Source organism: Astatotilapia calliptera, chromosome 12, assembly GCF_900246225.1.
Source record: "Astatotilapia calliptera chromosome 12, fAstCal1.2, whole genome shotgun sequence".
Classification (NCBI taxonomy): Eukaryota; Metazoa; Chordata; class Actinopteri; order Cichliformes; family Cichlidae; genus Astatotilapia; species Astatotilapia calliptera.
This window is the reverse complement of record NC_039313.1, coordinates 35,223,586-35,246,912: the sequence shown is the minus strand read 5'-3', so window position 1 is coordinate 35,246,912 and position 23,327 is coordinate 35,223,586. Positions and strand designations below refer to the sequence as shown.

The 23,327-nt window shown below is 42.8% G+C and overlaps 1 protein-coding gene across 1 annotated transcript in view; it reads left to right on the top strand.

Moving 5' to 3' along the window:
• Positions 1–5,172: 5,172 nt before the first annotated feature.
• smarca2 (SWI/SNF related BAF chromatin remodeling complex subunit ATPase 2) overlaps positions 5,173–23,327 on the top strand; it is a 59,147-nt gene continuing 40,992 nt past the window's right edge. The window contains exons 1-12 of the mRNA XM_026188496.1: positions 5,173–5,323; positions 8,612–8,856; positions 9,477–9,606; positions 9,894–10,277; positions 10,688–10,789; positions 12,106–12,358; positions 13,766–13,892; positions 14,694–14,867; positions 16,020–16,193; positions 17,136–17,306; positions 18,548–18,598; positions 19,764–19,894. Of these exons, the coding sequence (XP_026044281.1) occupies positions 8,623–8,856; positions 9,477–9,606; positions 9,894–10,277; positions 10,688–10,789; positions 12,106–12,358; positions 13,766–13,892; positions 14,694–14,867; positions 16,020–16,193; positions 17,136–17,306; positions 18,548–18,598; positions 19,764–19,894 (1,931 nt within the window). The 5' untranslated portion in view covers positions 5,173–5,323; positions 8,612–8,622. The remainder of the gene's footprint in view (positions 5,324–8,611; positions 8,857–9,476; positions 9,607–9,893; positions 10,278–10,687; positions 10,790–12,105; positions 12,359–13,765; positions 13,893–14,693; positions 14,868–16,019; positions 16,194–17,135; positions 17,307–18,547; positions 18,599–19,763; positions 19,895–23,327) is intronic.

Sequence of the window (23,327 nt, the reverse complement as noted above, 5' to 3'; positions counted from 1 at the left end):
TGAATCAGTTTGTTTTTTCTCTTTGCTTTTGAGAAATGAAGAATCTTGAAACCAAAAAAGGCAAATGACATCAGACTGAACAGGCAGTCAACAAGATCTCAACAAGGTCTGGGAATCAGTTCACAGTGTGTTATCCTCTGGCTTAACAGTGTCTTCTAAATAATAAATGAACGTGGTTATAACTAGAAATAAAAAGTCAAAAATGAATAAGAGATAAAAGGAAATAACAGGATTTAAGTAAAAAGAGAAAACTTAAGAACTTCCAGCTGCTAATATCAATAATAATTTGTATGTACTGTAATACAAAGAACAAGCAGTGACACATGTAATGTGAACTGTATCACACTAAACAAGCACATTTACTGGTATCTACTCATAACAAACATGGCCGCTTTATTATTTCAGTGCTGCCTGTCTGTGCTGTTCAAACAGCCATTCCATCATCCAGCTCAGAAATAAATCAAGTACACCACAATGTAAGCATTGGTTATTCAAATGGGACTCTCAGATAACACAGAGAAAAAGCAAACAGCTCGCTGCCAAATGTGGCTCATGTAAAACTAATTATAACACAGGCTTTGTTTGCACCTGTGGAGACGCAGTGTGTGCACAAGCCTCTGATTCTGTTAGCCGCTGATGTGACGGCCAACAGGAAATTGGTACTAATAACTTTAATACTTTAATAACTTACTTTTGTCTTTGTCTACTTTCTAATTCTGGAGACATTAATAATAGCTTTGATTGAAACCTATTATTTATTTGTTTATTTGTTAAGATATTTCATAAAATATGTGTGTGTGTGTGTGTGTGTGTGTGTGTGTGTGTGTGTGTGTGTGTGTGTGTGTGTGTGTGTGTGTGTGTGTGTGTGTGTGTTCTACATTTAAGGTCATATATTTTGTGGTTTATATGAATTCTTTATTGTTTCACCGTATCGTCTTTGCTGTCTTCAGGTTGGGATCTGCTTGGATTAGAGCCACCATACACGGCGTCTTTTATCTGCATATTATTTTAAGCACATTTGTCATCTTGCGTATAGACGTTTTATGTGGAATTTAAAAAATAATTGCTCGCATTTGCAATCCAAATTATTTTTCCTTTCATTTGGAATTTTCACTGAGGCCAATAACGTCCTTTGTAAGGCCATGGGAATCAGTTTTATATTTTATATCAGGGGTTGCTGATCGAAAGAGACGTCTCTAAGTATTTCTGGTGTATATGAGCCTCGTAGAGCTGTGCAGGCTTTGTCTGTATAGATGAGTCAAATTAAAAGCAGCCCACATTTAAATGAAAATAAAATAAATGAGTGAATGAGCAACACTGGAAATGGTTTGCTGACTATTTATTTTTACAAGATAAATTTAAAATATAGTTGCCAGGCAAACATCTAATATTAAAATGTTTTAATCATTAATTAATCAACTATTGAACTGATTTTATTCCACTATTATTAAGTCAGCCAGTAAGTAAAATGTATAAAATAAGAGATAAAAATAAAACATATAACAATGTAAAGCAATAGAATAAAACAACAAATTAAATTAAATGAAAAACCTGTATGTATAAAAATGTCTTCAGCTGGTTTCAGTGGAGTCTGCACGACGTGAAGACAGTGGGAGTGAATTCCAGCCTTGAGTAAATGTGGCCAGCAGCAGCAGCCTCGTACCTGAAGACCTGATGTTTGAGTATGTCAGAGATAAACTGGGGCTGAGACCATGAAGGGCCCAAAAAATTCAAACTAAAATTTTCTGGCAACCAATGAAGAGAAGCCAAAACTCGAGTATATGCGATTTTCTGTTGGCGCCAGTTTAAAGTTCTGCAGTCTGAAGACCAACCAAAGCTCATTTATTAAAACATAAAAAGATAACAATAACAATAATAATCTTTCAGAATAATCAGAAACTGTATTTTATGCTGATTGGTACCAGAAACAGAAGCACCTTTCAAACCTAATTATTTACTATCAAAAATGACTAAAAGTGTTTTGCTGCTGGAAATATTTGGTATTTAAAAAGTAAAACTCTCACATGTGGTATTCTTTATTCAGTCCCATTCGACCTTTAAAGAGACTAATAAAGCAAAATAGGATATTTCAAAGAAGAGAAAATTGAAGAGCCCTTCTTTGCATTTCTACTTGAATGTTCTTTTGTTTGACCCTTTATTTAAAAACCTTTAGACTTTGAATAAATTGTCATGCCAGTGATTCCCTGAAGCCTTTTACGGAGGGTTTCAAGGTGAATGGAAGCCACAACCACTAGTCCTTTTACTGACAAATGACTGCGGCCAAGCCCTTTCCTGGCTCGGTGAATTTGAAGGGGGTGGTGGCTTTCACCACAAACTTAATTAGGTTTGTTTATTTGGGTAAGATTTACATTCAGGAACCCTGTGCACATCCTTTATAAGGACACGTAAGAAAGGGCAGAATTGTTAAGGAGGGGAAGTTAGGACAAAATGTCGTGAGCAGCTTTGTTTATCGATCTGTGGGGTGCAGGCCATTCAAATGATGGCTGGTCAGGCCTTTGAATACCTTTGAAGGTCATCAGAGTGTCACTGCTCGTGCACAGAAAGTTCACATCAAATAAAACTATTTTTTCAAAAGACTGAAATTTGAAAAATAATCATTAAATATTTGATTTTTATTGCAAATCCTGTTGATTACATTTGAAAATAACCGTAAAACAGACGAGTTTGTGCATATTTGTAGGATCTGGTGGATCTTATTTTTTATCTACTGTAAAAAATGAGAAATATAAACTTTCTAATGTGAAGCACATGCACATTTCTTCCTGTCAGCAGAAGACGGCCAAAAGGTTTTGGGTGTGTTAAAAAAAAAAAAAGCCAACAGGGCGTTAAAATAATTTACTTCCCTGAGTGGTTCTGAAAGCCTGACAGCACCAGTTTGTAGAAAGAGTCAGCCTGGAAGTGATCCCAAGGAAATATTTTGAATATATTACCATGCTGAAATAGGCTGTAATCGTTATTGATCGTTATTTTAATTCATTTGGATAAAATACACTTCATGTAAATGCTGACAAATTATGAACTGTACTATGCAGAAAAGAGTAATACTCTGAGTTTAAATAAACAATGTTCAGTAAAAACAGCTTTATCTTTTCATAATGAAAACAAAACACAGTTTCTGATATCAATAGGATGCAAATGGAGCTTTGCTTTGCTGTGCATTATTTGCATGGCTTGCCTTTAAACTCTGCTATCGTCAGACTTGCTAAGTTGGTAAATGTAAACGTGTGCTGCAGTACTCAATCACTCTGGATTTGGCGTGTTTGTTTAGAGCCCAGGCGTGCGGTTCTTCACAGGTGCTTGTGTCAAAGCAGGAGGCCGGCTCGCTGAGGCATCCGCTGGTCAGTGTCTCCATCTAGTGTTGACTCCACAGACTGCATGCAGGAGCGCTTTCCTTAAGCTGCTTTAATGTTACCACAGCAACAGTGCGCAAACACTGTGCTAAGATGTAGTCAGACTGTGACTGACAGCTGACAGCGGCATGATCTCTCATATATTGTGGAGTTTTTAGCTCAGGATGTAAAGTCCACAGAGGCAATGTTGTTGTGATTTGACACTATGTAAATAAAAATGAACTGCAGAAGGTTTTTTTTATAAACTACAAAAAGTAACTAACAACATAAAGAGTTCTATGAGATGAAATGTGCAACATCTGCATGTTGTTAGATTTGATTTAATCACTTAATTGATATATTTTAAAGAAGACGATGCTTCAAGGAGAGGAGAGCTGTGCTGACTCAGTGCAGCAGTTTTGTCTGATTGTGGAAAGACAAACACACAGCGATGCAGGAAATACGTACAAGTGCCACAAGATGATGTATGCTGAGACGTTTAATCTCAGTTTAGGTTTAACAATGTCAACTTACTGTTTATTGGCTTTTATGCTTTTTCCATATTTTGCACTTTTAATATACTAGCTACGCCTCACGGATCCCCTAAAAGTGTGTTATTTGTTATTTGCTTTCAGGAGAATTTTTATGTTCTGTTGTATGAATGTAAATGATATCTGCATGAAAAGAGGTTGCTTGTTTATATCTTCATTAATGTAGATGTGTATTTATGGTTTTATGGAGGAAGAATAGCCAAGGCTAAGACTGATAGCATATTTTCATTAAATACAAGCAGCTAGAATACAAAGCAAAAAAGCATAATCACACTTAAAGCTTACTGAAGATACAGCAGAGAGGAGCCTCACCATGACATGGAGTGTTCAGCATAACATTTGCATATTTGTGTTGACCTTTGAAATTGAATTACTTAAGATTATAATATGATTTATTATTATTAATGGAATTTATGCTGTGCCCCTCTACAGACACCCCTCTGCATCCCTTTCTTCACATTTAATTAAACTATAATCTACTCACACTCATATAGTACCTTTATAGTCTTACTGACCACTTTTAGACTACGAGTCAAATTCTAACCATATATTCATGTAGCACTATACAATTAAAGTATTTTATCTGCTACTATCCACATGGTGATTAAATGAAGGACTCTTATTGGTATTTTACTGTGAAATACTGACAGTAAGAAAAAACTACTCATTTATTAGGATCCTTTCAGACAGTTTCCTTTAAAAGACAATTGAATGACCCACCACTGGCCCAAAGCTCACCATCCCACGGATTCTACGTTGGATCAGGCCTTGTGTCCATAAAGTTTGCTTCTGCATGCTTTTGAAGCTTCGTGTATTAAATGTTAAATATGAATAAAACTTGAATTAAAACTTGAAACAATAAAAAAGTGAGCTTGTATTTTCCTGCTGTAGTGACTAAGAACATATAAAGGCATACATACGTTACATACATACATATTATACACACAGTGCAGTGCATATATGTACAGTCTGTATAACTAATTGCTAATTACTCTGATGTTAAACACAATTATAAAAGCAAAGTATACGTTTTTAAGTATTCATTTCTAAAGGCAGGGAGAAGAGCACTGACAGATGGACAGCATCAAATACGTTATTACAACACAAACCATGTTTGTAATAAACCTTTACATGAGCGGGATATTCGTCCAGGGTGCTGCTCTCAAAGTTACAGCACTGGTCACAGAGCGGGCACACGCCCAGAAACAACACTGCAAGAGTGACAGCGATTCAGCCTATCACCGTTTACGGTAGGTGGGACTTCCGGTGACATTGACAAATCAGTAATGGCGACACAAGAACAACTTAAACATGACAGCAAAACAACACCGAGGGGGAGTGAACTTATGGACAGCAGTCATATTTTGAAGAAATATTATAAAAATTTCATCTAATTATCTGCAATTTCAATCCAGCGAAAAGGTAAAACGACTAACGGTGGTTCGGTTTTGATGAATACTGAGGTGTAACTACTGTTAGGAACTGCTAACTGTCCAAACTTTCTAACACGGACGCAGTTCGCTACATGGAAACCAGAGCCAGCTAACGGGCTATGCTAGCTGACGTTAGCAGATGGCTAAGTTACCCAACGATCGAGCAAAGCGGCAGCGAAAAAACGGCCGAATTTAGGGCTTTTGTGAAACCGCGTGTCTATAAACGCGATACACAAGTTAAATTGTGCGTCTTTAAATGTTAACTAGGTCATGTCAGGTGCTCGACTTTCATCTTAACTTTGATTTTGTCTGCATATCCGTTATGGCCACCAGTTTTTTGGGGAAGCCATGATCCAATCAGAGTGGGCTCTACAGTTGATCGAGCTAACGTTACTGTAACTGTACAGGGACGGTCGGAAAACAGGCCAGCTGGTCCTCCAACAGCGTTTATCTACGTGGCGCTGATTGCTATGCATGTTTTTTGTTTTTCTTATAGGTGTTTATGACATCGCTGTGTTTTCTAACGGTGCAGATACGTTTTGCAGTCACTATGCAGCTCTATAAGTCAATCATGCTATGGCTGTTGAGACCCTGGAAATTTCTGGCTCATAGTGACACTTGTAAGCAGAACATAACGTCAGACACACGTCAGCTAATTCTTTCTATATAAAAGAATCCTTTCACGCAGCCTCGGGTTTTATTATTCTGTGTGCAGGAGAGCTTTGCCTTTAACCCTTGTGCCCTCAAATTTTGCACCCCTTTCCACACCTTCGTGGACAAAAATGTCCACGCACAAAATCTGCCATAAAATACAGCAATAATTTTTCTGCGTGTTTTCATAAATCACCAACTTTAACCTTTTTCAAAATGAGCAAGCGTTAAATGATTTTCAGAATTTTAACCCTTTAAATCCCGGTTTAAACATTTGAACCAATGCATTTTGTTTTTACCCCCCCACACACACACAACACGAATTATTTTCCGTATAATGAATAGAATTGGGGATACGGACATGTCAAACATCAGCAACAAGTCTGATTTGAATGGATTATTATTTTTTGTGTAGTGCACATGTATAATCATAATCAGCATACTTTATTAATTCCTAGGGAAATTATGTGGGTTACAGTTGCTCCAGTACAGTAACATTAACAAAAAGACTAGACTATGTAACAATACAATATTTTAAGAAATAAGGAATAATACACACCCAATCTGCCATAAAATCCTCATAAAGAAATACATTTTTCTGTCTTTAATTTTTCATAAATCATTAATCAACTGGACTTTCTCTCAAAGACACACATACGTCACATATTCAAAGCCTGGGTATTTCAGTTCATATTTGTTCATATTTCATATGTTCTGTTGTGTTTTCAGTGTTGTTGCAGTTTGCATAATAAATGTTCTCATTGATGAATTAGATGTTGTTTCACACACACATCCATACAAATCACTCCTGGGGCTCCCTGGTGGTCACATGACTCCATAATATGATTGGCAAAAATACAAGAATTTCATGCATTGGTCTACTATGGGGAAATGGTTGAATATGGTGAAGTACAGTAAAAATGTCAAATATCACTGCTTTTCTTCCAAATGAAATGCTAACATTACAGAATGCATGGTTTTATACTGCAATGCAGAGAGATTAAAAAATGTTGTTTCAGTGAAAGTGATTGAGGCCTTTCTGTCCACGAAGGTGTCGAGAAGGATTACCAGGCACTACACAAAAAATACGAGTAATGAAATTAAATCAGTTTGACATGCCCAAGACTCTAATCACCACCAATGTCCTATTCCCATACTATTTATTATATGGAATCATAATCAGGTTTAACTGTTAAACAGGCATTGAATTAACTCAGTGGCTGTTTCCGACATTCTTTAATCACTGATAAAACATGATTGACGTTGTTCACAAACAACAGCTAACATATTAAAATCCATTTTCGGATGGTATGTGCCTCATCTTGTTTTCATAGAATTAAAATCACATCAGTCATGTTCTTATTTTCCTCCTCTAGCTGTCTGGTACTAGGGCTGGGCGATATGGCCTAAAATCCATATCGCGGTATAATTTGAAGCACGTGCGGTAACGATATATATCGCGATATATACGTTATACATTTTCTTCTGTATTTTCCACACTATAAGGACTTAAAATCCTTTAATTTTCTCAAAAATCGAGAGTGTTCCTTATGTATGAATTCTGGTTGTGCTTACTGACCTGGAACGGATTTCGGCTGCAGAAATCTGTTAAAAAATGTTTTAGTACAACTTTGGTAAGCCGCACTGCTTGATGGATTGTCAGAGCATTACGGCTGCCATAGTGAGGAGCTCCGCGGAGTAATCTGAGTCCAAAACTCCGTCTGCTTCAGGTCCCAAAGTCAAACGAACACTGAGAGTTAAAAACGGTCTGAATTCTTTAATCTTTAATAAAATCATCAGCGTTGCTGTTTTATCGGGTGTAACAATTAAGTTTAACATCCAGGCATCCATGAAAACAGAATTTATTAAATTTAACGGAGTTAACAGTTAGCAGGAAGTTAGCTCGCTAGTTTCCACCTAAACATTTCATACCATGTTCTGACTGAGAGATTTTTGAAACTAATTAAAACGTACAGCTCTGCTACCACTTCCAACATAAATGAAGACAGGAAACTAAACAGCAGTGATGTTTGCAGGGTTACTGAAGTTGGGCTAGCTGGTATATAATGTTGTGCTACGTGATTGCTAGCGACACAGCTATGTTAGCATAACATTAGCACAGTGAAGCTGGAGGATGAACGCCAACTTTTTTTCCCGCTCGATAAAAGTTAACGTGACGGATTCTGGTGGTCAGGATCAAATACAGTCGCATAGCAGGATGCTATACACGGGCCAAACTTCAGTCAGGAGAACAACTGAGATTATTCATCCACAATACGAGGTTAGTTATTAACATACTGCAACAACACGGGAACAGAGCAGCTGCGAGAGAATTCAACATTAATGAATCAATGTTACGGAAGTGGAGGAAGCGCAGTTTTTGGCTTTCCCCATATTTCAAAAGTGCTTCATCTCTTTGCTATGACTGTCGCCCAGCATAATTTGCAGATGATAATGGTTGTAGCCGCTGCGATGCTTTCGACCAAAACAGGCGCAGCTTGATGACATCATCAACATGCGCTATCGCAATAGAGCGGTATAGTCAAAATCTCTATCGTTGGCCAAATTTATATAGTTTCTATCATATATCGTTTATATCGCCCACCCCTATCTGCTACCTTCACAGGTATTCAGTAGATGTCCGGCCCCTCAGAGACATCAGGTGGTATGTCGCATCCTGGCCCTTCTCCTGGGGCGGGTATGTCCCCAGGGCCCATCTTGGGCCCCAGCCCTGGACCAGATCCCTCACCGAGCTCTGTTCACAGCATGATGGGCCCCAGCCCTGGACCCGGAACACCCAATGCACCTCACGGCATGCAGGGCCAGGGACAAAGTGATTACTCTCAGGACAGCATGTACTCTATGCATAAGGTACAGCGTGCAAACAGTACTACAAACTATGTCGTGATGTCATTAGTGCTAAAGGAAACTGTTAAAGTAGATATTTATATCACTCTGATGGATTCAGTTTTTTAAACCTTTTAGTATGCTCACTAATAAACCGACCAAACTAAAACAAGGAAGGGAGGAAACATTAGGAAGATATGAAATACTTTATTTATCCTTTTATATATCACATAAATATATATTAGCTTAAATGAGGGAATACGACATATCTGTTGTTTGATAAATTGATACAGACATAAATAATAAATGTGAATTTTTGCAGTACTTTTATAATCTTTTTATACTCTTGAGTTCATGCAGTGGAGGGTGGAATAGATTTTTTTGTTATGGTAATTTTTAAAGATTTTGGCAGTTTCGCAGTAGAATTACTGATGTTACTTCTGCTTAGGCAGGCAGTTCATTTTGCTGCTGTAATAATCCCAACTTTGGAACTAATAAAGGCTGTCTTATTTTATCTTATCTTATTAATGTTTATTTTTGATATGATTAGAACCATCAGTGTCCTAAATTCAATCTTAAACTGGCAGGACAGTGTGTTTTTGCAGTTAACTTGTGTAGATCTGAAACATATTTTGCGTTTTCAGCCCATGGAGGGGATGAATGACAAGTCAATGGCAGAGGCAATGCACTTTGGTCACATGAAAGGTGTGGGGATGAGGTCTCTCCACAGTGGCATGGGACCTCCACAGAGTCCTATGGACCAGCACAGCCAAGGTTTGAAACCCAAGTCCTTCAGCTCTCTAAGCAGCCTGGTTTATTAACTTAACCTCATCATCCACTTGTGGTGTTAATGTTTCTCAGACATCTTCTAAATATAAGAGTTAATATTAAACAAGGAGGAAGCAGCAAGGAAATAAACAACCCAGCTGTGTATTTTCCTCTTTCTAGTGTGTTAATGATTAAATAACCTCTAAGACTCATTGGCTTTTGCTCTGATCCCGAGGTTGTGACCCAATTCTTCAAGGCTTTGATGTGTGAAACCTCCTTTCTGTCCACTTAAGGGTACATGTCTCCCCACCCATCCCCAATGGGAGTCCATGAGCACGCTTCAAGTCCCATGTCAGGAGGCGGAGGTGGACCTACACCACCACATATGCCCCCTTCCCAGTCAGGCCCTATGATGTCAATGGATCCCCAAGGAGGCATGCCCAACATGGGCCAGCAGGTGAGGGGGTCATCTGCTTTTAGTCCAGTACAGCTGCAGCAGCTCAGAGCTCAGATTCTGGCCTACAAGATTCTGGGTCGTGGGCAGCCGCTACCGGAAAACCTTCAGCTGGCTGTTCAAGGTAAAAGGAGCCTACCCACAATGCAACAGCAGCAGCAGCAACCACAACAACAGCCGCAGCCACAGGCACCAAGTGCCAGTCCTTACAACAGGCCTCCAGGTACGATACAGATTTATGTTGGTACAAATATTTTGTGAGTTTCTTTGTTGTGAAAGTCTTTGAACATTAACAAGTAAAGATAAAGAAGAATTATGATTTTGTTTTTGGTTCTTGTACCTTAATGTGAGACTGTAGTGTAGAAAGATGCCTCAGTCAAAATATAAACTGATCTAATTACATAGTTTAGTTTTGGGTTTACGTTGCTGTCAATAAATTGAGTAAAAAGCTTGAAATTGTCACTGAGCCCAGATTGAAACATTCATATTGAACCTGTTTTGTCTGACAGAGAACAGAGATTTGTGTGATTAATGGTGTAATGACAGAAAAGAGGCGTGAAATAATTTTCCTTTACAGTTTCAAATTGTAACGGACAAATCGTTGAACTATGAAATCTGTTATTGTGTTGAAAGGTATGCCAATGGCACCTATGGGGGGTCCCCAGTCGAGTCCCTGCCCAGCCCCGGCCATGCAAGTACTCAATCAAAGCACAGGACCCAAGCCTTGGGCCGATGGTAAGTTTGGCAGGTGTATGTGGTAAACATGGCCTCTGTGGCTGGACCGATAACACAGGAATCTGCATGTGGCTTCACAGTCAGTCCCACTTTTCATTCCGCCCAGTCTAATCCAACATGCAGTGCCCAACAGATCTTTCTGTCAAATGGCTTAAAGCAGAGAGATCCCCAAGCATTTACTAAAACTTCAGTTCAGCAGGTAAAGGTGAAGAGAATAATGGTGCAGTAGTAATATGACAGAAAGTATGACAAGAAGATGAAATATTTAGAATGAATAGTAAAACAGTCATAAATTAAAAACAGATACAGAACAAGAAAATCTCAACTTCCACTGTGGTCGATTTAAAATTGAACAAATAGAAAAATGAATCTGTCAGAAGCTCAGGGAGATCTTTCTGACAGCTAATTGCTCCCAGGTGAGGACACTGTTTCCTCTGTCATGAGCTCTGGCGTTGTGTTGGTCAGTTAACCGTGTATGAGGAACGGAAAAATTGACCTCCTGAAGCCAAAGGGGGAAAAATCCATAAGATGTGTGTAAGTGCCAGGTTGTCTGTAAACACACAGGTGCATTTACTGAATTGAGAAAACCCAGGTTGATGTGCGTGTGTTCATAACTTCCCATGTGATAATTTGGTATTTTTGAATAATTCCCAGTGCAGACATTTTTACAGACGGTATTTTTACCTAACGTATCCAGTTCGTCCCTTTGGGGTCATCACAGTGGATCCATCTCACCCTCTGCACCGTCTTCTCTCACACCAATGATCTGCTCATCCTCTCTAACTACATCTGTAAACTTTCTCTTTGGCCTGAAAACTTTCTTGTGTCTTTATAATTCTTTGTGCAGCGTATTTCCTCTCTCTCGTCTGTAGATGTTCAGACCATGTCCTCTCCAAAGATCCAAGCTGAGCTGTCCCTCTGATGTGCTCATTTCTAAATTACTTCCACCCCCATCTTTGTCTTTTATGTTAGTGTCTCCAAACCATCATAGCAGGCCACTCACATCTTGTAAACCTTCCTTTTCACTCTTGCCGCTGTCCTTCCGTCACCGATCACCCTTGACACTCGTCTCCACCCTGCTTCACTCTTCTCTTCACCTCTATTGTCCACTGTCAGTTGCTTTGAATGGTTGCCCCCAGGTATTTAAGCTCATTAAGCATAAAAAAACTCATGCAGCTTGTTGTGGTTAAAACCAAACTGAAAAAAACGAAACAATACTGACACGTTAAATTTTTAAAAACCTTTTGGTACTGAAGGAATTTGAGATTTTGGTTATGTGGGACTGGATGCAATAACCAGAAGTCTTTGCTCTCCAGGTCAGTGTGCTGAAAATCAAACCATTGCACAGAAGCAGCTCACTCCTGTTGCTAGTGGTCGCCCCTCTCCTGCACCACCTCAGGCCTCTGCTGTGCCAGCTGGGCCCATGCCGGGCAGTTCGGGGACCCCTCAGCCTCCTGGGCAGCAGGGGTCCGTAATGCTCCCGATACAGCACAAGCAGAACCGCATCACGCCTATCCAGAAGCCCCAGGGCTTGGACCCAGTGGGAATCCTGCAGGAGAGAGAATACAGGTAGACACATTCACGTATTCATCAGTGGTCTCACAATAGTGCAAAAACTTCACATCTACACAACTCATCACAATAAAGAATGAAACTGCCTGCATGAAATCAGTGGTAAAGGAAAGTTTGAAGATGAATTTATGTGTCGAGGTCAAACTGCTGCACATAACAAACTGCATTGCTCTGCATATGTGACATTACATGTTTTTCACTTGAAATGAGTTTAAGTCACATATCCAAACATTGACTGTGACACGAAGACTTGCGAGCAGAGTCTGCGAGCGTTTGACGAGGGTTAAGGTTACAAGCTTTACCCGTATGAATATGATAACGTGAGAAACACTTTGTGGTGGAGCCCCTATGGCCTTTCTTAAAGGTGCCTCGCATGCTCAATCACAACTCACTGTTATCCCCGCAGGCTGCGTATTTTTCTAAAAACAAAGATTGCCGAAGGAGACGTCGGGAAGCCTCCACAGACCTTAATCTTGTTTTGGCCCTAAGGCTTGTTTTTCTCTCCATAAATTTGATGTTGTTTTGATGATCTCTTCTTCATGTTGTCTTGACCGAGCTGCATTGGTTTAGACATGATTAGAGAGAGACTTGTCCTCAGTCCACCTTGTTTGTCCAGTGAATACATTGTGAAATACTGTGCCTCTCACAGTGTTGTGGAACAGCACTGCATTATTGTCAGTGTTATGTAGTAATAAATATACTCCTGAGGCTGTTGAATAATCAAAACAACTTTAGATCTTATTGATTTAATGCAGTTTCCCCTCAGAAAGCTACCTGATGATACTACTAAATAAGTAAAGCTCACAGTGTAGCTGCACCATGGATGTGTGAAGAGGACCAGAACTCGTACTGCGGGCAACAGACCACCCAGAGATATAGGGGAAAAAACTTTCAGTAAGACTACACAAAACCTGCAGGTTTTATGGTTTAGTTGGACCCAGAGTGTCATCATCTGTATTAACATGCACCAAAGAAGCTAAAGAAGCACTTGGAAACTAGACTTTAAGCCTGAAAGATACTTATTCAGCAAACACTCAGTATGCACCTGAGGCAATGAGACCATGTGTTGATGGAGGCTCTAATGAAGGTAACTGCAAAACAAAGCATACGTCAAAAAAGTAAGTGCCATGCTAGATTCAGATGTTGCAGATTGCTGTGAAAAGTGCAATCTGCATCCAAATCCCATCTAAATAGTGTGATAACATGAATCACATTCTATGGCCTTAACAGCTGACAGGTCTCATGGCAAATGGATATAATAATAATAATGGATATATCACCATCGTCCAAATTTCCAGTGATGTAAATACCTGACAGCATGTGGTGGCCAAATGCCTCAATAAAACACTGTATGTGTGTCCAGTGTCCTGCAGTTTAACCAAATGTCTCCGTAATGTCTCTCAGACTGCAGGCTCGGATTGCGCATCGAATCCAGGAACTGGAAAGTCTGCCAGGCTCGCTGCCTCCGGACCTCAGGACTAAAGCCACAGTGGAGCTCAAGGCTCTGCGTCTGCTCAACTTCCAGCGTCAGGTACGCGGCAGCTGCAGCGTTTCATGTTTCACGTGACTGCATCAATGTAAATGCATAACTGCAGCAGCTCGTAGTCGAATGGAAAGAGCTCACTTTTGTTATCACTGGAAGTTCATCGGATCACCTGCCGTGTGAGTGTGTGCGGCGCTTTTATCGATAAATCCACTCTGGGCTGGCTTGCTGCTCAGGTATTCTTAGAACGGAGATGCCATTTCCACTGATTTATGTTAAAGGTACATGTACATACAGAGTTTGGACTTCTTGCTCTCAGTCAACAAAATACATTCATCCACCTAAAAATATGATTATTAATTTGTTTTCTTTAGGCTGGCTTTTATTGTTGTTTTGGTTTATCGACACTTTCAGAATTCTTAATTTCTCTTATGCAGTCGTGCTTTCCCATATGGAAAAGATGTATATAAATCTATAAATATATAAACAGATATAAGATCCCTTGAAAAATTATATAATGAAACTTGTATGTTTTGGATACTTACTAAAACAATATATGAAAGTAATGAGAAAGTGGCCACTTTCATGAGTAAATCATATATGTTTTTACTATTTCTTTTCCATATGGGTTGTAATGAAGTGGACCAACCCTGTTTTTAAAGGAAGCTCATTCAATCATGCAAACGTTTAATTAGAAGTCAAATTGTTCATTTTAAGCCCTTTGATAATACAATAGTGCCTCAAGCTGCAGCTTAGCACTATTTTCAACTCATACTCAATTTGTACTTTAGAGATACAGGTGAGATTAGATCACTTTAGAGTTTGATAACCCGTTGATGAATATCCCAGCTGAGGCAGGACGTCGTGGCCTGTATGAGACGAGACACGACCCTGGAGACGGCCCTCAACTCGAAGGCTTACCGGCGCAGCAAGCGGCAGACGCTGAGGGAGGCACGCATGACCGAGAAGCTGGAGAAGCAGCAGAAGCTCGAGCAGGAAAAGAAGCGCAGGCAGAAACATCAGGTGAGTCACACCAGAGTCCATGTAACAACCCACAGCACTTATTATATCATTCATCTTATTGTTGTTCTTGTAAAAACTGCAGTGCCATGGAAATAATTAAAAGTAGTGGTGCAACGGATCAAAAATCTCACGGTTCGGATCGGATCAATTTTCAGATCAGCAAAAAAAGAAAAAAGACAAAAATTGAACATTTACTTGAAGTATTTTTTGCCTGTTAAAAACATTCATCTCTAATAGTAATATTAAAAAATAAATTATGGTTCAATATAGGGCAGTACAGGGCTTTGTATCTACCACTCAATTCAATTCAATTTTATTTATAAAGCACCAAATCACAACAACAGTCGCCTCAAGGCGCTTTATATTGTAAGGTAGACCCTACAATAATACATACCGCTCACTACATCGCACTCCGCTGTGATATAATGAGCGGTCACGGTCACGTAGCTTTCCGTTGACCTGCAGCTCCACCCATTTTTAGTTGGGCAACAGAAGATGCCTGGGACAGTTCAGCCATAACTTTAATCTTTTCCTGCGCATACATGCCTGGGTACAATCTTGTCACTGAAGTGGACGCGCAACAGGATATCATAGCGTGGCTCAAGCATGTTCATCATAGTTTAAACCCCTTGTTTTGCACAACAGAATACGGCGTCCCGTCTGCAGCTAAACACCCCAGTAGCTTCTGTAATAGCTTTAGCCCGGTCAGACTGGGCAGCAAAGGGCTGCTTAAATACTGCAAACTCCTCTGCTCCTCCACTTGGACCACTAGCGCTGACCATAGCTATCGCTTGACAGACTGACCACGCGCACCATACACATACTTTTTTTCCTTCTTTTTCGGATCACGTGCGTGCCGAACCGTGGAGTGGGATCGGTTCGGATTACGGATCAACCGTGATTCGCTGCACCACTAATAAAAAGTATTCATGACAATTTTTGGTTAAAAAAACAAAACGCTACCGTCTCATTTCCTGCAGTCAAAACAAATGCAACAAAAGCAATCAGAAAACTGTCAACAGTGCGACAGCATCCAGCAGGTCCTCTGTGTGAAAGCAGGTGACAGGCTGACAGGAAGGAAAACTCATGTGGCGTCAGGGTTGTGTCTGCAGTGACGGGAACAGAAACAAAAACTTGTGACTTGTTTTTCAGGAATATCTCAACAGCATCCTTCAACATGCCAAGGACTTCAAAGAGTATCACCGCTCTGTGTCCGGTAAGATGCAGAAGCTCACCAGAGCCATCGCCACCTGGCACACCAACACAGAGCGTGAGCAGAAGAAGGAGACGGAGAGAATCGAGAAGGAGAGGATGAGGAGACTCATGGTGAGGAGCGCCAAACCAAGATGAATCTTTTTGGAAGTCATGTGTTTTCATAAATGCTCAAACTAAAAGTTACGGATATACATGTTGATTATTCACTATAGTGGCTACAAGCATATCACAGCTTACAGTAAACATGTTTGCTGCCAGCAAATAAAGGATCTGGGCCTTCCTACAGCCTGCTGAGCTTGGACCAGCCTGCTGGTGCTGTTCTTATGATGCCAGTTGTTGTCACTGAGCTCAGTGTTGGCTTGACACACTTAGACATCTGTCTAAATGTTGCTCTCTGCATCTGTATAAGAAATGCCCCCAAATGCACAAAGCAGACCAAAACTGAACCTTTCAGAATTAGTATTTAATGTGGGTGATGGTCTCAGTGAGAAGCAGGATTAGACTGTCCACTCGTTTTCCGCTGTTCTCATTCTTCTCTGGTGTCTGATTATATTCCGACTCATTAAATCAGAGCTGGAGTTTGTCAGCTAAATAATAGCACACGATACAAACGTCCACAGTGTCGTGCTGCGGCTCTGCGTTCCTGTTTCGCACTTCTCAGCCCCCCACTCGGCTGCCAGCGCTGTTAGTGCTGCTGAGGCCTCATTACACGCATGACTGAAGAGAAGGGAAACTGTAGAAGTGTCTTATGATACAGACAGAGGAGGACTTTGTGACAGAGACAGTTCACAGATAAGGTCGCTGGTGTGCAAATACACAGTTTAGCCATTTAAAAGTCTGTCTATTAGTTTTTTAAAAATTATTGTTAGCATGTTTTGTAAAGGATCCATTTGTAATCATAATAATAATTAAAGATCCTAAAGGTTAAACTGGCAACTATATGAGTGCAGTGGAGTTAATTTATAATTCCGTCCTGTTATTATAATGGATCATTTACACTTTACCGTTACAGCAGCTCTCGTCTTTAATTTGATGTCACTTTGGCTCATCCAGGCAGAAGACGAGGAAGGGTACCGAAAACTCATCGATCAAAAGAAAGACAAGCGTCTGGCCTACTTGCTGCAGCAGACGGATGAATATGTGGCCAACCTCACCACCCTGGTGTATGAACACAAAGCTGCTCAAGCTGCCAAGGAGAAGAAGAGGAGACGGAAGAGAAAGAAGGTAGGAGGACGAAGGTCAAGTGTGTGCTCTGTGCAGCACTCAGCTTCAAGCAAACATAAACACAATAAACTGGCTGCTGCTGTTTATCCTTATGTGTAGGATATGTGGCCTGCAGTGTCATATTCAGTTCAGGGCAGTTTGTTTGCTCTTCTCTCAGTGTTCTCAAATGCTCCTGAGTAAATGACTTCACTACAACTACACTCACTGGCCACTTTGTTAAGTGCACCAGTTCAACGGTGCATTAATGCTCATGTTGCAGCGACTCGGTGTGTGCGGCCACGTAGGCCAAGACAACCTGCTGACGTTCAAACCGAGAATTAGCTCAGGGTCAAGGACAAACGGGGATTTAAGTGCCGTTGAATGTGGCGTGGTGGTTGGTATTTCTGAAATGGTCTGGAAAAGAGAAAATATCCGGTGAGCAGCAGTTCTCTGGGTGAATGCCTTGTCGATGTCAGAGGTGAATGGCCTGACTGCTTCAGGCTGATAGGACAGAAACAGTAAGACAAGTAACCACTCACTGCATACAAGGCATGCAGAAGAGCATCTCTGTGTGGGCGACAAACCTCCAAAGCAGCACAAGACCACTGGTGTAAGCTAAGAACAGGAAGCTGAGGCTCACAGGGTCGACAACAACAGGCTGGATAAATGTTACCTGGCCCGATGATTTTTGATTTCTGCTCTGATATTCAGACTGTAGGGTCAGAATTTGGAGTAAACACATCCTGCCGTGTATCAGCGAGTCAGGCTCCAAGTACCAACAGGATATTGTTTAACAAAAACACCCCAGCTATTGTGGCTGACCTCGTCCATCCCTTTGTGATAACGGTGTACCCGTCTTCTGAATCTGCTTCCAGCAGGATAACATGTCACAGAGCTGCCTTACAGTAGTTTCTTGAACATGAAGAGTTCACTTTATTTAGTGGTTCTTCACAGTAACCAGCGTCATGGATGTGCAGCAGCTCTGTGATGCTGTCGCACACAGTATGGACCAAACTCTGTGAGGACTGTTTCCAGCTCCTTGTTGAATTAAGCAGTTCAGAAGGTAAAAAGGATCCATCCTGGTCCTAGCAATGTGTACCTAATAAAGTGTCATGTGAGTGTACAACAGGAACACAAAGAGCACCTCAGATTTCCCATTCCCTCTAACCTATTATTATTATTATCAGTGTTTTTCCAGCTTTGATATGAGTCAGTGTTTTGAAGAAAATGCCATCTGATTGGTTGATGTGTTATTTATGTAGAAGGTGGATGGCGATGGTGAAGGCACTAGCGCAATTGGACCCGATGGAGAGGTGAGTGACTGTTCATGTTAAATGTAAAAAGTGTTTTGTAATTTGATCTGCAGCTAACTTTGAGTTTACTGAACGCTACCTCATTGTTAGCACGATTCCCACTCTGCAGCTTACCTGCTCAGGACTGCAGACAGAGTCGGTGCTGAGATGTGACAGCAGTGGACATTTTTTGTGGAGACTAAAAGTGGCAATAAAATCACACGAGTCCTGCACTTATGTTCAACAGGTGGACACAAACATGAATGAGTGACAGTCGTACTGATGGATGTGTAAATAATCAGCTGTTAAAAATCAGGCACTTCTGTTTCAAAGACTTTTTCAGGGTTCACGTCCCCCCGATGTCGACAGATGTTCGCTCTTTGTCCTCTGAATGTGTTTAACTTTCAAAATTAGTAACGCTGATAATTATCCCTCTCGTGCATTTGCTGAGTCTTTTATTGTGACTGCTACAAAATCCAACCTACTCTGACAGAAAAAAGAACCAAATAAGGAGGCGAACAAACAAACAGTAATTATCCATTGAGAGGCAGACTGCACCCTGGGCGATTGTGCAGCAGAGGCATGTTGTAAACAGTCCTCCGAAAGCAAAAAGACGTCTGTGCTGTTTGTTTGTTTGCAGTCGTAACTTTCCACACTTTTTAATCATGTTCCTCTGTGTGCTCCAGAAGCTCAGGCTGAACTTTGATGGCAGGTTTGGTGAAGCTCTCATTGATGTTGTTTACCTCTAAAGGCAACTTTGGAGGTCTGAAAGTTTGGTTCATGTTGGGATTTATTAGTCTCATTTTTTCCGGTGAAAATAATTTATAAAATAATAAACAAAAGCTTTTGAATTGTCTGTAAAATTTTATGTTTTATAGCTCTTGTTTAATTGGTGTTATGGAACTAATGAAAAGTGTTTTACGTTCATGATATGCAGTCATAAAAGCAGCAGAAGCTCAGGTTACATCAGCGGTGGCTGATGAAAGTGAAGCTTTGTGGTTTATGGTTCTCGTTTCTAAATGGATTTGAAGATCTATATCATACTCTGATCAATATCAAAGTCCGCCGCTCATCTTAAAAACTTAACAGCTCATATCTTTTCAAAAAAAAGTTAAAAGACTAAAGTTTGAAGATGAGTTCAGATTTGTTTATGCATGCTGCTTCTTGTGTTTCCTCTGTCCTGTAGCCCATGGATGAAAGCAGCCAGATGAGTGAGCTGCCTGTCAAAGTGATTCAGACTGAGACCGGGAAAGTTTTGCAGGGAACCGAGGCCCCAAAATCCAGCCAGCTGGAGGCTTGGCTCGAGATGAACCCCGGGTGAGTTGCACAGCACTGTTGTCGGCTTCTGATCTCTTTGAAACGAAACCGTTGGACACTCCAAGATTCTGCTGGTGGCAGTCTTTGTGTGTTCGGCCACGGTGGCTCGTAATGCTCACACAGACTGCATTTTGTAACGCCAAGAACAAAACTTACCAAAATCAATTCCAAGAAAATTCTTTCAAGTCTAGAATTAAGCATTGCTATGCACATCAAGGTTTGTGAACGCGATGACTCGAGAACGAAGCAACATAGGAATTTCAGACAGATGCCAAATCTCAGATAAGCTTGGATCTTAGTGACCTTGGCCTCGAGGTCAGAGGTCGAGTTTCCTGAAAACCTGGCGTGTCTAATAACTTGAGAAGGAAGTCACCTCGGATTTTGACGTTGATACCAGTCTTGGCATCCTCGATAGAATTCATGCATTTTTATGTAGCTGGTTCCCTTTCAGTCGATTCACTCGGTACAACACATAAGTATGGGATATCACGCCCTCGCGTGTCCTGGCTGAAGAAACCTTTATTCACGCCTTTACGGCAGATGACGTGTGATGACACGCGCAAGGCCCCGCCCGCACATATAGCCGCTGCCATCACCGTCATCCCTCAGTTCTTACGCTCTTCACCTCGCTGAGAACACCTCTGCTGAGTTGGGCCAGCTAGCTACTGCTAGTTAGCTCCGTTGTCTGCCAACTTGAACCTAGCTTAACTGCCCCTGTTGGTGTTAGCCTCCACCGCCCAGCTGGTGCGTAGGCTGCCCGCGGAGCGCTATTTTCAAGTTTTTCTTGTGCAGCGTTTCGCTTTGCGTTTTGGGAATGGACTCCAAACCGAAGCGAGCAAAGCAGAAATCTTCTGTTCGCCCCTGTCCTCAGGGATGTGGTTTCTCTTTGCACGACAGCGACCAGCACGATGCCTGCCCTGTCTGCCTGGGGATCGTCCACGCTAGGAGAGCGTTGACGGAGCCCGAAGCTTGTGCGTTTTGTCGCCAGCTCCGACGCTCGACCCTGGAAAGACGGGTGACGTTTGTGGAAAGAGTGCTGGGACGCTCGGCTGTCGCACGGCATGACCCTCTTCTTTCCGAGTCTGGAGCCCCGGCTTCGTCCGAGTCCGAAGACGAAAATTTTCAGGTCGATGTCCCCGCGATTAGCTGGGCTGACCACATGGAATACGTTGACGGGTTAGCCGATGACGGACCGGAACCATGCAGGAGCGCTGACGGGCTTCAGCCTGGGTTGAAGCCCGCCAGCGCTCCCCAGGAAGACGATGACGTGCTGGACATCGGCCTGGACATCCATGGTTTGTCGGAGGATGAGCAGGAGAGCTCATTGTCGACCCAATATGCCGCCGCTGCTGCGCCGGTCGGCCACGATGACACCTCTCTTTTCTCCCTGTTTCGCCGTGCCGCTGAGAAGCTGCAGGTGGACTGGCCCTCTCCTCCACCAGCTCGGAAGCCGTCGCGGTTTGCGGGTTTTTTCCTTCCACCGGAGCCCGCAACGGCCAAAAACTGCCTCCCCATGTTCCCAGACTTTCTCTGCGAGCTAACAGCGTCATGGGACAAACCTCTGTCTACCCGCGTCACTGTGCCCGGCTATGGACAGTACATGGAATTGGACGGCGCCGAGGGAGCTGGTTTAGCTAACCCACCCCCTATGGAGCTGTCTCTGGCTGCTTATCTGGCCCCGTCCCATAACCATGGTGTCGGTGGCCCCGCAACTCTGCCGTCCAAGCACTGCAGATTCTCGGCCTCGCAGCTGGAGAAGATTTATCGGGCTCAGGCCGGCACCGCTCGAGCCATGAGCTCCGTCACCATGCTCCAGACGTACCAAGCAATGTGCCTGGCGGAGCTTGGATCGCTGGTTCCGGAGGACAGCCCGCTGTCACCTCTTCTTAACGAGGTTAGAGTCACCACGGATTACATCCTCCGTGCGTCTCGCTGTGCAGCGCTCTCCCTGGGCAGAGGGATGGCTTCGACAGTGGTGGCGCAGAGGCACCTGTGGCTGACCCTCTCCGACGTCCCTGATAGAGACAGAGCTGTGTATCTGGACGCACCAGCGTCTGCGGCTGGGTTATTCGGACATTCACTTGAAGCCATTCAGGCTAGATTCGATCTGAGGAAGAAGCAGACGGAAGCTCTGCGCGACATCATCCCCAGACGCCAGCCCAAGCCCACTGCTAGCTCTCACAGGCCCGCCGCTCCTCTGACAGCTGGCAAGAGACCGGCGCCCACTGCTGGAGTGGGAGGGCCGCCGGCGAGAGCACGTACTCCGGCCCGAGCTCCACGCCAGTCGGCCTGGGGCAAAGGCCGGGAGACGCAGGGAGACGCTGCTCTTACCCCTCTGTTGCCGCACAAGAGGTGCCGCTTAAGTTCTGTTCAGGTTGTCAGCCCCAGAAGGCGCTGCACTTCCCTATCGCGGTCTCCCAAGCACATAACCCCTGCACACGGTTCAGATGTGTTGAATGTTCAAGCGACCACATCGAGTGTTCCCGCTGTTTTTCATTGTTATGCCCCGGAAAAGGTGCACCCAACAAAATGTATAAATGTACATGTTCCCATGTTGCAATCAATAAAGAGTGTTGTTTACTCTCAAACAATCTCAAATGCTCAACCTGCAGGCGAAATGAGCCAGGTCAGGCAGGGGATGCAGTCCCCTGCAGACACACTGGGGGGCGACGGCGCCCCGCCGTCAGTGCTGCAGGCCAGCCGGCTGGCTGCTCACTTCCCTCAGTGGCGCGCTTGCGCCCCCTCTCCGTGGGTGCTGCAAACCGTTGCCATGGGTTACCGGTTGCAGTTCCGGGTCAAGCCGCCTCGTTTCCAAAGAGTCGTGAACACGATTGTCAACCCCGAGGCAGCCTTGGTACTCAGAGAGGAAATACAGGCGCTATTACAGAAGAGAGCAATACGGGTGGTCCCCGCTTCGGAGACGGACAAAGGTTGGTACAGCCGTTATTTTGTCATTCCGAAGAAAGGGGGAGGGCTTCGTCCCATCCTCGACCTGCGAGTCTTGAACACGTACCTGCGAACGTACAGGTTCAGGATGCTAACACTCAGACAGCTCCTGAGTGCAGTCGGCCCGGGAGATTGGTTTGCGACAATCGATCTAACAGATGCTTATTTTCATGTCGCTATACACCCGAAACACAGGCAGTTTCTGAGGTTTGCGTTCGAGGGCGTAGCCTACGAATACCTAGTGCTGCCGTTCGGGCTGTCGCTCGCTCCCCGCACCTTTACGAAATGTGCCGAGGCAGCGCTAGCGCCCCTCAGGAAGAGGGGCATCCGCATCTTGGCCTACCTGGACGACTGGGCTCTCGTGGCTTGCTCCAGAGAACAGGCGGAGACGCAGCTGTCGCGGGTTCTGTCACACATTCAGACACTGGGGTTCTCTGTGAACTTTCAGAAGAGCTCGCTAATCCCAGGTCAACAGATCGCTTTTCTC